Source organism: Vicia villosa, linkage group LG3 (genome assembly GCF_029867415.1).
Source record: "Vicia villosa cultivar HV-30 ecotype Madison, WI linkage group LG3, Vvil1.0, whole genome shotgun sequence".
Taxonomy (NCBI): domain Eukaryota; kingdom Viridiplantae; phylum Streptophyta; class Magnoliopsida; order Fabales; family Fabaceae; genus Vicia; species Vicia villosa.
In genome coordinates, this window is record NC_081182.1 from 72,385,326 (window position 1) to 72,403,178 (window position 17,853).

The 17,853-nt window shown below is 37.5% G+C and overlaps 1 protein-coding gene across 1 annotated transcript; it reads left to right on the plus strand.

Moving 5' to 3' along the window:
* The first annotated feature begins 3,436 nt into the window (after positions 1–3,436).
* Positions 3,437–6,776, plus strand: LOC131661854 (U-box domain-containing protein 4-like). The gene is made up of 2 exons (XM_058931494.1): positions 3,437–4,003; positions 5,647–6,776. The coding sequence occupies exons 1-2, from the start codon at positions 3,666–3,668 to the stop codon at positions 6,494–6,496; spliced, it is 1,188 nt and encodes a 395-aa protein (XP_058787477.1). The 5' UTR covers positions 3,437–3,665; the 3' UTR covers positions 6,497–6,776.
* Positions 6,777–17,853: the final 11,077 nt, after the last annotated feature.

Below are 17,853 nucleotides of genomic sequence, written 5' to 3' on the forward strand. Positions count from 1 at the left end.
GCTGCATGCATCCCACCATGCCTTGTCACCGATAGTTTGACTGCATGCATGCCAACACATCCTGCAGAAGCAACACCAAACACTTATGGCTGTGTTGACATGTCAAGCATGCATGATGTTACCGTTTTTTTCCTCATCAATATATAAAGCACTTGGGATTCTGGAGATACATCACCATTATCACTCATCTACTCTTAGAACAATCCTTTTGCAATCAGCTTACGAATTTTCAGCCTTCAACCATGTCTCTCCTAACCATGGGCGAAACACACAGAGGAACCCCCCAGAACATCGCAACCTTCGTAAGTGTATCAGTATTACTTTAAAATCATGCAACTGTCCCTGATAAACTAATTGATTTTTTTGGGCATGCTTACTCTTTTCAGAACGTTCAACGTTTTCGCACTCGTAGTAAACATACCATCGCTCCGGACGACCGCATTATACCATACCTGAACATTGCTGGTTTCGGTCCGATTAGCAGGATCGCCGAGTCTTCTATTGACCACAAGTTTGTTCTTGCTTTGCTAGAACGCTGGAGGCCCGAGACACACACCTTCCATCTTCCAACAGGGGAGTGCACCATCACCCTTGAAGATGTTCATATGCTACTCGGCCTTCCTGTTGATGGTAAGGCAATTAATGGTTGTGTTATGCAGGCGAATAGCTTATGCCAAGAGGCAATTGGAATAGACTTGATAGAAGGAGCCGTTGGTGCTAGGGGGCAAGGTGTTAACCTCAAGAGGTTAAAGGAGCATTATAAAAAATTTCACTTGAATGATGCGTCTCCCCAAGAGACCATACTGCAGAAAACTAGGTGTTATGTATTGTTGCTTATTGGAAACGTTTTGTTCCCGGATAGCACGGGTAACACGGTTAACTTTATGTATCTTCGTTTGCTAATGGATTTTAGTAGAGTAGGTCTGTACAGCTGGGGGTCTGCGGTACTGGCTACCTTGTACCAGTCACTATGCAAAAACGCGGTTGCTGAGTCCTGCACATTCTATGGATGCGCCCTGTTGGTGCAGGTGTGGGGGTGGTGGAGGATGCCCATACTGGCCCCGGTTAACAACGGAAGTTGGGACTTTCCGTATGCCTTGAGGTAATTTTTTACTATACCATTTTCTCCTTACACATTCTACTCCATTCTAACTAAATCATTATTTTTTTGTTGTAGATATTGTGTGAAAAAAATGGACTTCACACGTAATCCGCGGTCAAATATCACAATGTACCGCTCGCTAATTGATCACCTTGGACCCCATCAAGTATTATCTCTAATTCTTTTCTTCTTTTTTATAAGTATTTTCCTTAAAAAAAAATTCCCGAAGTAATGTATAAATCTCATGCATCAAGTTCATATGGCGACCGTATCTCGAGTGTGAGTATGAGCCTAGAGCTCAGGATGCAGAAATCTGGACGACAAAATGCTGCTTAATCCGGTACAACATAATAGAAATGCATCAAAGTGACCGGGTGATGCTTCAATTTGGGATGCGTCAACGGATACCCGACCCTCCTGTTGACTTGGGAGTGTGGCACCTAAAAAGAGTGAACCATCAATGGACACACCAAAACTGGAAGGATTTTGCACCCGATCATCGCCAGATGTGGAAGAACCGTCGCCAGTATGTCCTAAACTTCCCCGTTAGTGACCATGAAATGAAACCTTCTCCTGAGTACATGAGTTGGTATCGTACAGCCACAACCCCTAACCTGTTTCTTGCAGCTCCATTCTATTTGAATGATCCCCGTGCACAGAACTACATCTTGCCACAACAACAACAACCGGAAGAAGAACCACAACAACAACAACAAGAACAACAACAAGAACAACAACAACTCCGGCAACAACAACGACTTCAGCAGCGACAACAACAAAGCCTGCAACACCGCCAACAACAACTCCTACAACAGCAACGACAACAACAACTCCAGGAACAACAACAAATCCAGCAACAACAACAAAATATTTTCAGTACTCCATCCCGTTCCGCACGCAACATCCGCCAATCAAATATGTTCCAATCCCAATCTCAACCATTACAAGGGTATGAAGACCGCCATCCTTCCTCGGACCAATATCAGACCCACTCACAACCATTCGGATTTGCAACATTTGTTGGGTCCTCAAGGGGATTCGGCCAAAACCTAACTCCCGGTTCATCTAGCCTTCATCTTAGTCCCGACGATGGTCCTCATGGTGAATCCTCTCACCGTGGCGCCCCCTCCGGCTACGCAACACCTACAAACCAATTCGGCTTTAACCAAGGTAGTTCTAGTGCTGCGGGATGCTATGAACCGGAGGTCTTTTCCCACCCCACTCCACCACCACGAATAAACACATTTGAGGGAATGGGTAGCCGACTTTACAACAGCGGTTTTCCGGATAATTATGGGGGCGTCGACGAATTCATAGACAGCGATCCACGCGACATCCCAGTACCAGCCCCCGTGACACAAACCCAACAAGAAGCACAAAGGGGCAGGGGTAGGGGTAGAGCTAGGGAAAGAGGCGGTGTCAATATTCGCGGCGGAATCAACGATCGCGGTAAACGTGTCATTACAAGACCAGGTTGCGGAACGGATGGCTATCTTGGTGATGGACGTCATTGATCATGTTGTTGTATTTTTCATTAATCTTTGGTATCGTTTCTGAAATTAATTGTAACCGATGTTTAGTTTTTAAATTATATTGTAATCGATGTTTAGTTCTTAAATTATATTGTAATCGATGTTACAATTTTGATTTTCGTTTTCTGCATTACATTTATAAGGCGAAAAAAATATTTTACAAATTTATTTCTGTAAATATCATAACAAATAAAATAAAAAAAAAAATTTAAGTTTAATATATTCAACTAAAATGAATTAAAAAAAAATGAAAAAAAAAATTAAAAAAAAAAAGCCCTAGAACTAAGGCGCCAAATGGTTTGGCTTCTAGGGCAAAAACCCTAGACTTATGCGCCATTCCATTTGGCGCAAACATATTGGATTTTAGGGCATGCCAATTCATTTGGCGCATGCACCCAAAATTTATACTTATACGCCATTTCATTTGGCGCATTCAGTATTCTGATATCCCAAACCTAGACACTTTGGTAAATACCCCGAAAACATGGTTTTTTTCGTATTTTTTTTATCAAACCTGGTTATTTAAATTTTTTTTTCTGATTTTGATAGAATCTTATGATATCATTTATTTTCATGTAGCCAACACCATTTTAGTGAGATAAAATATAGTTTTTGCCAATACAATTTAAAATTTAAAAGAAAGTTTATATTAATAAATGATTCAATTCAAATGACTAATAAGTTACATTTAAAAATAAATTGAGTATTCAAATTATAGTCAAAATGAAATAATTACACAAGCATGTGTTGCAAAGGAAGGTGATTCTAAAAATTTCACCAAACTACTCCCAACAAAAAACTAACAACAACAACTGCTCTTTCTCTCTCTCTCTATCTATCTCTACATCACTCTCTTTCTCTCTCTAGAATATGACTTTGTGTGTTTGTCCTATAAGTTAAGTTATCAACAATCATAACTGTTGCTTAACGCCTCTCTAATAACCTCCACCCTACCTTTTCCATTTCCGTTTCTCATCTCTTCTCTTCAAATCACACACTCTCTCTCTCCACCTTTCTCTCTCATCACATCAATGGACACTCCTCATTCCCCTTCCTCCTGTTCCTCTTCTTCCTCCTCCTCCACCTATTCATGGGAACCACATGCTACCGACACAATCAATTTAGAACCGGAAGAACCACAAACGCCGTTAGCCGTCCGGCGAGCTCTCCAGCTTCTCAAATCCGGCTTACCAGAATTACGGCTTCAAGCCGCTCGCGACATCCGGAAACTTACAAAAACCTCACAGCGGTGTCGGCGCCAGCTCTCTGAATCTGTCGGTCCACTCGTTGATATGCTCCGAGTCGACTCAGACGAGTCGCACGAACCCGCGCTTCTCGCTTTGCTTAATCTTGCCGTCAAAGATGAAAAGTAAGCAGCAACTACTTTTTCTAACAGAATTTTCTAAAAGAAATAAATAATTATACCAATCGGAAGCTGAAAGAGCATAAAATTAATTTAATTTAATTTTCATGCATATTTTAGATTTTCTTGTTGTAAGTGCTTTTGATTTTTTGGGAAATTGTGCGCTTTTTTATTAAAAGTAAGCGATGCCTTAAGCCACGGACTTTGAGATTCGATCCAAAGTTAAAAATAAAACTTCAATTTGGGGTTTGATTTTGTTTAATTCTTTAATTAAATTTTATTATTATTTTAATCCGTATCTTATGCATAACGTTAGGATTCTCTTTTGGAGAACCAATTCTTTTGTAGATCTTTGTATACCAAAAGCATATACAGGGTATTAATACTTTAAGGTTTATGGATTTTCATTGACTGGTGTATTTGTATAAGAATTATTCTTCAATTCTTGGATTCTGTTCTTTGTTGGGTCCCTTCATTATTTTTTTTTTCATATCTCTTTGCATTTCATTGGTTGGTGGTAAAATATCTCTTTTATTTTATTTTTTGTTATTGGTTTTTCATATTCTACCATTTTAGATAGATGGTTGTTAGCAATAATGGGTTGGGGCATAGAGGTTGGTTAATAATACCAACTATCTTTGACATGAAATAAGAAAGCTACTTTTTCATGACTTTGTTCATCTTACTTTGGTAATTTACCATAGTTTTGTGATTCATTGAATGAGCCATAATGAAAGAGAAAATGAGACATCAAATTAGGTTTTTTCTGTTATATATCCATTTTTTTATTTTTCATGGTGATGACTTATGACTAGTAGAATTGTCAATTAAGTTGATTTTTTTTAGTGATATTATTGTTTTTGATAACTTCATGTGCATTATGTTGTCAGAAAGAATTAGATTCTTTGTTGTCAAAGTTTATCCAATTGGGTAGTGGATTTCCTTTGGTTGTCATGGTGCACTTTCTTTTTTACCTTTGGTTTCTTTTCCTTTTTCGCTTATTATTTCTTCTTTCTTAAGTAAACTCCTTCCTAAGGTTCAACTTGTTCTCTTTTCATCACCACTTTTTTTTAATTACACTTTTAAACTAGTAAATTAACTACAGTATACTCCATTTTTCATTGAGGTTATGCGTGTCTGAGGGGGTGGAAAGTGACTGGTTCAAAAAAATAAGGAAGAGGGTGAAATTGTGAATAGAGACTGTGGTAGGAGGTGTTGATTTTCATATCTCACTCATGGTTGCTGAGAAATCACTTTCATTCTATGGGAATGACCAAATTTTGTGAGGTGGAAATGAGTTGTACGCTAGTTTCAACTTCCCTACATTTTTGTTATGCCAAGCAATTGTGTAGGGATTTTCATTCTAAATTTCCCACCCTCTCATCTACTACCTATATCCAAAACAAGCATGGACCAAAATTCCTTATTTTGGTTTGTGTTTTAATACATAATTATTGCCATTCTAGATGTTTTTGAGAAGAAAGGATACTTTTACGTTTCTATCTAACTCTCTCTCTCCCTCACATTCTAGATGTGTGTAGTACCTTACCTTATGCTCTTTATTTCAGATTCCATAGTACTGATTAACCTTTTGCTAAATAATTTTTTGTTATAAATCAGTCATATTCACAACTGGTCTTATCTTGCAGGAATAAAATCAAAATTGTGGAGGCTGGAGCATTAGAACCAATACTTAATTTTCTCAAGTCACAAAATCCAAATCTTCAGGCATCTGCAACTGCAGCTTTGCTCACACTATCTGCTTCTTCAACTAACAAACCAATTATTAGTGCTTGTGGTGCTATTCCCCTTCTTGTGGAGATTCTTAGAGACGGGAGCCCACAGGCGAAAGCTGATGCAGTAATGGCTCTCTCTAACTTATCAACATACCCTAATAATCTTAGCTTTATTCTGGAAACAAATCCGATCCCTTTCATAGTCGATATCCTCAAAACTTGCAAAAAGTCCTCAAAAACAGCTGAAAAATGCTGTGCTTTGATAGAACCTTTAGTGGACTATGATGAATGCAGAACTGTCTTGATATCTGAGGAAGGTGGGATTCTTGCAGTTGTGGAGGTTCTCGAAAACGGCACTCTCCAAAGTAGGGAGCATGCAGTTGGAACACTATTGACACTGTGCCAAAGTGATCGTTGTAAATACAGGGAACCGATTCTTAGAGAAGGTGTCATTCCAGGATTACTTGAGCTCACTGTTCAAGGAACACCCAAGTCTCAGATAAAAGCGCGCACCCTTTTGCAACTACTAAGAGAATCTCCTTATCCAAGATCTGAAATTCAACCCGACACTCTTGAGAATATAGTATGCAACATCATATCTCAGATTGACGGGGACGATCAATCTGGTAAAGCAAAGAAGATGCTAGCTGAGATGGTGCAAGTCAGCATGGAACAGAGTCTCAGACATTTACAGCAAAGGGCACTCGTGTGCACCCCGAGTGATCTCCCTATAGCTGGCGCTTCTGAAGTTTCTTTCAAGTAATAGTTGAAGTTGGTCAACAGTTTATCTTTTCCCTCATCTTCTCCACCTCTTTTGTTTTCTACTTGGGGCTTGTGAGATAAAAATTCCATAGAAAAAAGGAATTCAAGGGAATAATACATTATGAATTATGCCAGTCCAGGCCATTGTGGAAGTATCGAGTCGAGTGACTGGTAGTTGTCAATAAATTAAGTTGTAATACATTAAGAAACATGGTTTTGTAGTTGGTTTGTAAAGAAACTGTTGTATAAAATTGTATTAGTAAAGGCTCTTTGTTCTGTTATTCTTGTTCTTCATTTTGTGATGAGTTAAACTAGAGTGAGTTCTACAGAGTAGGGAAGCGTGGTACACTTGTTATACGATTTTGGTAAATAGAAGCCTTCTCCTTTTGACTTTTAATTGGTCGTACTAATTTTTGTTTAGTTAGAAAGGCTGTAAGTCACAAACTCTAGGTAAGATCTAATTTTTTAGAAATTAGAAATACACATTTCATAAAAGTGTTTGTGGGAGCTAATCATTTCATATTAATGTATTACGGTGCCATTAGTTATTTTCGGCAATTTTTCATTACACTCTTACATGGGTGCACCTCTAAAAACTCCAACATATTTTTAGGTTTATTCGAAGATACATTTTAGAATGCACCAAATATCATTTTTTTATCTAAATTTAATTTGGAGACGCATCTTCAAATAAATCTAAGGTTAATTTGCAAATACATCTCCGCAATCATCTTTCGTCTTTAGTAAATCAAACAGCCACCACATTTTTTAAGAAAATAGTTTGGAGATGTATCTGCGAACTATTTCTAGAGTAAATTCGGAGATACATCTCTGAGTTCTTGCCTGCATGTTTCTTTTGCAAAAACAATATAATGAGATTATATTTTTATCAATCCAAAATAATTTTAATTCAATTAACACTGCCATTATTTGTTTCAAATATTAATAAACATGAATATCAGAGAACATAGTAATGCGTTAATTAATCAAAAAGTCAATCATAGTACAAAAATTATTCTCAAAGTATGGAAAAATATACAAAATACAATCAAATGCATAATCTACTGAGTATGTCGACTCCTAACACCCGACTCCTCTTTTACCTATGGTAACCCAAAGCTTTTCATGCCTCGGTAAGAATAGAACGTGCTAGGGCACGCTTCATCGCCACCTCTCTCAAACAACCCAGACTCTATGCCCTCACGTGCAATCCACATAATACTCTGACATACCGACAACAAATCAGCGACATGGTCATCCATGGCCTGCTCATTCTCTAAGATCTCCTCATAAGCGGGCCTAGGTGGACATCTAGAAGCGCCTGGTGTCATGTAAGAGTATGACACAGAATGTAATCAAGTCATGTAACCCTCAACATAATGCCACTAAGATGTGGATTCTTGACTCCAGTACTCCTCCGGTACCAAACGACTCTCAAAATTCGCTAGAATGTCATCCAGTTGTCTCTATGCAATACTCTCATGAGTAGTCTAGAATGGGGGACCTCATAATGATCTGCACGTACCCAAACTGCTGCATGCACCGCTCTGGCAGATACCTGCACATGATATTAGTCCAACGTGCCAGCCATCCAAAATATAATGAAATATGGTGGAATAGAATTATATCCCGATGAGTACTGTATGGCATCCAGACGACGTCATCATGCTGAGTTCGGTCAATATACACACGGAACGGTACCACAACAACATATTCCCTTTGTGCGGGAGATATAAGAAAGCATGTGGGTAATTCTCAATGTATGATGGGGAGGTGGAAAGATTACATTTCGCTATGCCATTTCTCATCAAATGTCGCCTGCATGCCAAGGACGATGACAGAGTACATGGAAGAATAAAGACTTGCAATACTAGAGGCTCGGAGTACAGTAAGGAACCACTCTTCCTAAAGCTGAGCAAACCTGTGAATCTTTGTGAAATGGTTAATTGATTTCAAAAACTCTCGTTCCTGTTCAAAATAAAATAGAATAGTCTCATTCAAATTAATTTTGGTTAAAATATTAAAAAATAGAAGCATTGAGAAATATACCTTTCCGTCTCAGATATGTGGAGCCACATGATCTCAAAAGTATATTGGTAATAAAGTGTCTGTGGGCCCTCTTGGATAAAGGTCTGCAAGTGGGGCCTCCTGTGCAGTAGGGGCCTCCTCCTCATGGTGTGCACTACCCTGGGATGACAACCCTTGTGATAGTATGCTCGTAGATGTCAACGCTTCCCTGTCGTGAGGCATAGGGACGACTCTAGCTTGCTCATGGTGACGAGCCCTCTCGCGGCGAGTAGACGCAATTAGGGTGGGAGGGTCGAGTCTCATCTTGTCGTCGTTTGTAGCCATTATCCTTCAAAAAAACATAACAAAATATATTAGTGCATCATGAAGGAAACAATTCCGAGATGTATCTCCAAACACCGCAAAGAACACATTTCAGAGATACATCTCCGAGAAAAGCTTTGTTTTTTCATTTTTAATGGCGGAAACATCTTTGCCCTTGCTCTAACCATCCAAAACTCATCCAAATCACCCAAAAGATATATATATATATATATATATATATATATATATATATATATATATATATATATATCCTGCACATAATCTATTTCAAATTCTAATGCTTTCTAATGCATAAAAGTAACTTATTTGACCTAATACATTAATCAAAACTCAAAATAAGCTAAATGAGAAACTTACTCAAAAATGTGTTAATGATGATGTAAAGTGTTAAATGCAATTGTTAGAGGGATTTGGGAATTGGGAATGGCAAGATACAAGCAAAGGATCTGAAGTTGCTTCAAAAGTTAAGGGAAAGTGAAAACTAAAAAGGGGTAGAGGAAGGGAGAGATGAAGTTGCTGAACTGAAAATGAAGAAGGAGAAAATAGGGAGAATCTGACGTGCATTTATATACATTCACCTAATTTGGAGATGCATCTCCGAATTAAATTTTTGAATTTAAAAAAAGATCAATTCGGAGAAGTATCTGCAAACATACCCTAAAATCCCTTTGCAAATACATCTCCGAATAAACCTTTAAATAAAATGAAGAATTGATGCGTTCAGAGATATATCTCAGAATACAGGGGCATTTTAGAAATTTTGCACGGGGCCTAAGAGAAGGTATAAGGTGTTAGAACAAGATTTGTTCTGATCAATATTCTTAGTTTTGATGATAACAATGTATATGAATTTTGTATGAGATAATGTGGTACTCTAATCCTATGCAATTTCCATTTCAGGAATCACATAAAGAGTATGCACAAAATCAGCGCAAGAAGCACTGACTCAGAAGGTTCAGCATGCAACATCAGAACATGGTCTGGCAAGATATCAGAAGATGGTCAAGCAGAATCAGAACATGGTCTATGGAAGCATCAGAAGGACTTGAGATCAGAAGCTGAAGTTCTCATGGTATCACGCTAAGAAGCACTTCAAGGTCAGAAGACAAGAAGATGCTCTGCACTAAGCTGTTTGACTCTGATGATATTCAAACGTTGTTTACACAAACATCAGATCAGAAGCAAGTACAAGATGGTAGGCTACGCTGACTGACAAAAGGAACGTTAGAAGCTATTAAAGGCAACGTTAGTAGACACAGCGAAAGCAAGGCTCGAGGTAGTTGACAAAAGAGTGAAACATTAAATGCAATGCTGTACGAAATACGCAAAGCATTAAATGCTCCCAACGGTCATCTTCTCAAACGCCTATAAATAGAAGTTCTGATGAGAAGCAGAAAACAACACTTGCGCAAATATACAGAAACGCTGTCAAATTCAAAAAGCTCTCAAACTTCATCTTCAACCTCACTACATTGCTGTTGTAATATATTAGTGAAATTAAGCTTAAACTTAAGAGAAAATCACAGTTGTGATAAAAGCTTTTTAAGAAGCATTGTAACTCTTAAAAGAATTTGTTTACATTAATTTGTAAGAACTAGAGTGATCAGGTTGTTGATCAGAATACTCTAGAAAGTCTTAGAGGGTATCTAAGCAGTTTGTTCCCAGAGTGATCAGGTTGTGATCAGTATACTCTAGAAGACTTAGAAGTTGTCTAAGTGGAAAACCATTGTAATCTTGTGTGATTAGTGGATTAAATCCTCAGGTGAGGTAAATCACTCAAAGGGGGTGGACTGGAGTAGTTTAGTTAACAACGAACCAGGATAAAAATCTTTGTGCAAATAGTTTTTATCATACAAGTTTTAAAGCTACACTTATTCAACCCCCCCTTTCTAAGTGTTTTTCTATCCTTCATAAGGGTGCAATGAGAAATTACCTTATTTTTTAGCGGTGTTTTCTTTATCGTACAGGAAGTATTATTAAATAAGCAAGTGCGAAAAGGGCATGTTAGCAATTGGATTTGGGGAAATTCTTTTCTCATCCTTAAAGTTTTTTAGAAATTTTTTTGTTATGATAAAACATGTCTTTCAGATTTGTTCTTGGTCACTTGCAATACTCATAGAGAAAAGCCTAAGATAGAACCCCGAGCAATAAGAGACATTGAGCATGTGGACTTTTGTTATGATAAGAATCAAGTGATTCCTCCGTCCATCACATCAATCACCTTCTAATCCAATATGAGGGTTGTCCGCACAACATCACATCACGCGTGGGCAATTTCAACAACTCTGAGTACATAGAGGTAAAATGTGTCATGTCAGGTATTCAAATACATCTTCACTCACACATTACTTATGATTTCTCTCACTAACTTGGGTGTTTCAGTGTTAACCATGGATGTCATCCCCCTCTTCACCGAATTGAAAGTACAAATCCATCGCAAGAAGACACGACTTCACTATCTTACCTTCCATTTCTAGTTCCTAAAATGAACAAAGATGTTATTTGTGACAATCGACTTTTGATTCCCACTAGTTTTTATGAAAACCATTGTCTCTCCATCAAAGATCTAAATCTCCTTTTCTCAAAGAGACAATGATTTCCCCCTTGAAGTTTCGAACTCCTCATCGAACATATCTATCATTAGATTCATTGAGTAGGTAACGTCCAAAGTCACTAGATATGTCGTTCAATGGCAAGTTGTTGTTGCATATGCTGAAGGTGCTCCAATTTTGCCTCTTCCTCCTTCTCCTCTTGTGGTAGAGGGGCTTGTTTTGGTATATCTCCTTCTGGATCTACACACCAAAGTTATGCACTTCCAAGAGTTGAACAAGGAACATTCCAAGATCTTCAATTCTTCAGATCCACACAACAACCTTACCAAGATGGACCATTACACCGACCTCCTCCATTATATGTTATATCTGGACAGAAAATGCTCCTAAGCCTTTAGTTGTTACAGGTGAATATCGCATTCCAAGGAGCAACATACCTGTTAAACATCGTCTACATACCTAGTACAACAACATAATTCACAATTCTTGAATGAAAGAATTCTCATGATTGAAGAGAACCTTCAGTATGCTCCATCATGAGACAGTATTGTGCGGGAGGTAGCCTTCCAGGGCAATCAGGTCGTCACGCCAGAGATGTTTTTTAATGACATATATATGCCATATAAGGAAGTCTTGATGTTAAAATTTCTTTAGAGGATGATACTCCTCTAGAGGTTCGCCACCCTTATCATTCACTGACACGTCATCTCCGAATGAGAGGATGATTTAACACATACACTTCAGTTCTAGAGCGACTGAAGAACATGTTATCCCTCTGCATCCTTAACACTAAGATCATGATGTCTTTAGAGAAGCCGATAAAGATGCAAAGTTATGATGGAACCGGTGATCCAAATTGAAGGACAACCAACCACAATGTTGGTCGTGTTTATGGTCGTCTCAATACTTAAAATAGAAAGGGTCCCTACTAGTTTTATGACTACCCAATATCTGATCACGTTAGTCGGCTCCACCAATGTAACCCTTTTCAGGGATAACTCATCAACCTTAAAATGCTTAGAGTGTTTAAGCTAGGAAACTCCATTCGGTCAACCCTTGCACTCCAATTGACCCTTGATGCCGGCATCACTAGGGTCTTAATTATGGGCTTTTCGATAATTAGGAATATAATCTCTAACACACTCCCTCCTTAGGCTAGCAGCCTGCATTTCCAGAGTCAGTAAAGTAGGAGAAGTCAAAGTTTAGGCAACATGAGAAGAAGAGGGCATGCATTTCCCCTTGTACGCAGGCCAATAATCCTCTTTTGCTACCACTGCAAAGCCATTGTTGTATACGTGGAGTGATCCGCTGTCGCGCGCGGATCATAAACGAGTTATTTTTGTTAAAAATGTAGTATCGTGGTAACGGTAACTCAAATATCGTCTCATAAGGATTCTTGATTATTGTTAACCGTAGGCAAATCGATTATGGGGGGGTGGTTTGGATCACAGAAAAAATGATTAAAAAAATGATTATAAAATAAGCTGTTTTAATGAAAATAAGTGATTATGGAATTAAGCTAATATGTTGTTTTGGTTCCTACTATCATCGATAAATATAATTCTGCGGATTTTATTCACATTCGAACACAATAACATTCAACAAGCGAGAATGCAATTATAAGAATTATGTTCCTCTTTCACCAGATTAAGCAAACAGTTCAATAATTAGCGGAATAACGAATTAAGCAGACGATATAACGCATACAAATTCAGGGAGCATAAATCAATCAAATTAAAAATATTATTCTATGATAATTCGGATTAAGCAAACGAGTGACACAAAATAAGATTGATATGAATAGAAATTAAATTGCAAAATAATATTAACCTCAAGTCTTGGAATCCGAATTACAGCAGATCAACTCAATAGGGATTAGTTCTCCATCGACCGTTTCGTACAAGGCTTCCGATTTTCGTGAATAGTTAAAAATGTGTGTCTCGTGAACAGTGAATTCGGCTGCCTAACCTAGGTGAAAGTACCCAAACCCGTTTCACAACTTAACTGGGTCGATCCGGCCCATTACAAATGACCCAAGCACTAAAATAAACTAATGCTGCCACTTGCACGAATTTTCTGGCCCTGCTACAGTCCGATTCAGCTCTCGACTTATGAACAAAAGTCGTGCAGACTGCTAATGCTGAAAAATTAATACGAAAAACAAATAAGTGAAAAAATAAAATAAATTATAAAAACATATTAAAACATAAAAATAAATAAAACAAACCGAAGAAATGCTTGAGTACAAACATGGAAGAACGTGCATTAAAATGCAGTGATCATGGAGCAAGGTTTCATACTTGTAAATGGGAGACAAAAGTGCTAATGCATCTAAGTGAAAATGGCCACATGCTGCAATGACATGGGAGCAAGGCATACAAAATGTTTGAAATTTTCCGCAATCGCACCAACGTTATTCTAGTAGAACCCTATACTCTTGTCTCGGTAGCCCTTCGTTGTGGTTGATTTTCTCTTTGACCATGAAATTCTGGTTATGCCGGTTAAACCTTGTAACCATATGCATGTTGGCCTTCGCACCTTCTGCCTTGATAAATCTTGTGCAACATTCACTCCACAATTGTCCAGCTCGTAACACCGCGTCCCACCTTTCACATCTTTGTGCAAACAAAGAAGCCATTCTAAAATATGTTAATTTTACAAAAGCAGTTACAAGGAGGTTTCGTATGCCATTGAAGACACCGTTCATTGATTCAACAAGATTTGTTGTCATGTATCCCCATTGTTGTCCATTGTCGTATGACCTTGTCCATTTCTCCACTAGAATATTATCAATCCAACTACCTGCATCTGGATTTGACAATCTGATCTCTCTGCGATAATGTTTGAAAGATGGTTGAGTTAATGTATACCCTGCATTCATAACCAATTTGTGAACGACTCTGTCTTTAATCTCTCGCGTGAAATTTTGTACAATATGTCTAATGCAGAAGACATGCGTAGAAAGGTGGTCATGCCAACCATTAGTCGGGTTATTGTATGCACTCACAATAGAAGCATGTCTATTAGAGATCAAACACAGACCAGGTTACGGAGCCATGTGCGTTCTGAGATTTTTGAGAAAGAAACTCCAACCCCCACCGGTCTCTCCCTCGACTAGAGCGAATGCAATTGGGAAGATGTTACTGTTGTCATCTTGTGCGACTGCTGTAACACCCCTTTCTAATACTCCAAATATTTAACATATAATCAGAGTAAATAAGTATGCATATAAATAAAGGGTGTCACATCGACGTTTCCAAAAACTAAAAGCTTTCAAAAACCAACATCATTCATCATCAAATATACAATTACACCTGATCATCAAGGTAACACCTTTCACTTGTCATAATTCATCAAAAACATGCATTCACAGCGGAAATAATAAATACTCATGTATTTCATAACTGATCATGTCCCATACCATAATCGTACCTCAATAATAATCCACAAGATAATATAACATCATATCCAAGATATTCGGCATTATGGACTCTCAACAACAAATAACAAACATACATGTTCACAAGATAGTATCATAATACATATCCAAAATAAAACATGAGTTCAATACTACTAATCCCAACCCAGTGTTACATGACCAGAGCATTGACTCACTACCTAATCACCCAACAAACACGGACACTCTCCGGCTAAACCTCGCACGAACTACTAATCGTCAGAACCTGCACGTTACCAACAAAGGGAAACATTCAAACAGAAGGGTGAGAATTCAAATCATTATGAAAAAGTATAATAAATTACAATGGTTTAATTAACAATCATAGAAATTCATCACACCTGACATAATCATGTAAATAGTATTATCCAATATATTTCACATGTTCAAGTATGCAACAAAGTTCAATAGTATAATATTCAAAAGGATTCAATACTATTATTCCAAATAGGTACACAAACCATCATTTTCACATATTCACATTTATCACAAAATTATGTATCCAAACATCACCAAATTCAATTATCACATCTCATACACACATAACAATCACATAAATGCATATATTCAAACATCACATAACACCAAATGTGACTCAATGCAAGACATGTGACTCTATGCATGTGGTACCAAATGTGAACCCAATGTTTCACCGTTTTCTGATTCAATATCTAGAATCCATGTCACGCTTCCGATCCGGACAAGACCAAAGCCCACCAAACGTAAACATATAGCTTACCGCTTCTATATCCATCTCAAGGATTAAGCCATCACTTCTATTTCAAAGCAAACCACCTCTATATCAAGGCAAACTATGTTATGAATGTATGTACAATTATCACCAACACATATGCAATTAAGATCATCTCTACCATCTTAACATTTCGCATATCACAATAATTCAACTCTATGAATTATCCACCAATTGTACATATACACATTCATAACGAATATACTATTCACACACATAGGCCAATTATCAAATACGAACACAAATTCCAATTAACACTATACTATCTCATGTTAATTCACATTTGCCAATATATATGAATACACACTTTCACAATCAATCAACTAATCACTAGGATTCATGCCATACGGCTACCCACAGAGAACATTCTCAAAACAACATCATTGACATAACAATATATTATTCTCAACATAAATATTCAAACCAAAACACAATTACGGTCAAATTCTCAAAATACCGTAATTTACCGACAAACCGAATAATTGATTCAAGTCCAAGTATATTCCAATCAAATAGACTCATTGCAATTAATTCAACTATTAATTTAATCAACCAATTAATATCACACTTTATTAATTTCAAACACAATTAATTATCACATATCAAAGATTATCATCAAAACCTAATAATCACAAATCATAGAAATTTAGGGGTTTCACACTAAACATGTCAAAACCTAGAATTTGAAGAACAAAATTCCTAAATCATGTTAATCTACCTATTGACCCAATCATACTAACCCATAATAATAAGGATTCTCCCCCTTACCTTGGTAAATTTGGACTCTTTCACCATAGCTCTAAGCTTTTCTCCAAAAGAAATCCTTTCTAACATCATTTGGAGACACACCTAAAAACCAGTTCGGGAATCAGCTTATCAGACAAACTTAAAACACTCAAAGTCAAAATTGCTCCGGTCAAAACTTACCTCTGTGAGTCAGGAACGTTTTGTCCAAGTACCGCAACGATCCAACAGTTGGATTGAGAGATACTCTTATTTTGCCAAGGCGACTCTATGCTGAGACTTGTTGCGAAAATTGAGGCTTCCTCAATAATTTTTCTTCTTCTCTCAAGTGCTCCTCCCTTCTTTATCTTCTCTCTTCTTTCTCCCCCACAATGAGTTATGAGACTCCAACTCTAAAACCCTAACTTTCTACTCTTACTATCTCTCTTATGTCAATTGGACTTAACCCACCAATTCATCCATTATGTTTCTATCACTTAGGCCCATTTAGTTATATCTCTCTAATAACTCAATTAAGTCAAACAACATAAACACTCACATAATTAAATACTTAAATAATTATTTTATCACATAATAACGAAATAAATAAGTAATTATTAAAACAACAAATAATATAATTACTAATATAATTAATAAAAATATTAATAAAATTCGGGATGTTACAACTGCCATCAGTAGGGTGCCTTTGTATTTCCCGTACAACCACGTTCCATCGATTTGAGTAATAGGTTTGTAGAATGCAAACCCTCTGATCCATGGTTGGAATGCCCAGAATAGACGACGGAAAATTCCATTTCTGCTGACAAGAGTATCGTTTGGGGCATACGCTGGCAATGTTTGCATCACATAAACAGTACCAGGTGCATATGTGCGAAGTGCATGTAGGTAGCGGGGTAACTCTTTATATGATTCCTCTCAGTTACCGTATACTTGTTCAATTGCCTTGGTTTTTGCTAACCATGCTTTCCTGTACGAGGGCGTATAATTGTAGACTTTAGTGATGTGAGAAATTATTGTTCTCACCTTCAACGACGAATCATTGTTGATGAGAGGTAAGATTTCTTGACATATCAGATTGTAACTTATTTTACGATGATCTTGCGAGCGATTAGAGTTGATGCAAGTGTGGGGTTGAGAAATAGAGCCTATCACCCAGGAATCACTTCTCATCCTGTATGAAACTGTAAGCTTGAACATACACTCAGAATGGGTACATTTGATTTTGCACCGTTCTGCATTTGTTCGATCCACTTTAAGATCCATAGAGTTTAACATGTGGAACTTTTTTTATAGCTCGCATGCACTCATCCTTTGAACGAAAGCTGTCTTTCTCTTTTAAATTTGCATCTGACTGCATGTACGAGTTGTGGAATATGTCTGATGACAGTTCATCACTGCCCATGTAAACATTTGACATGTGCGAAGGTGATGTGTATGTTGCAATTGGAGGTATTACACCTTGAACATCATCTTCAAAATTATCGTTCACCATGTCATCAAAT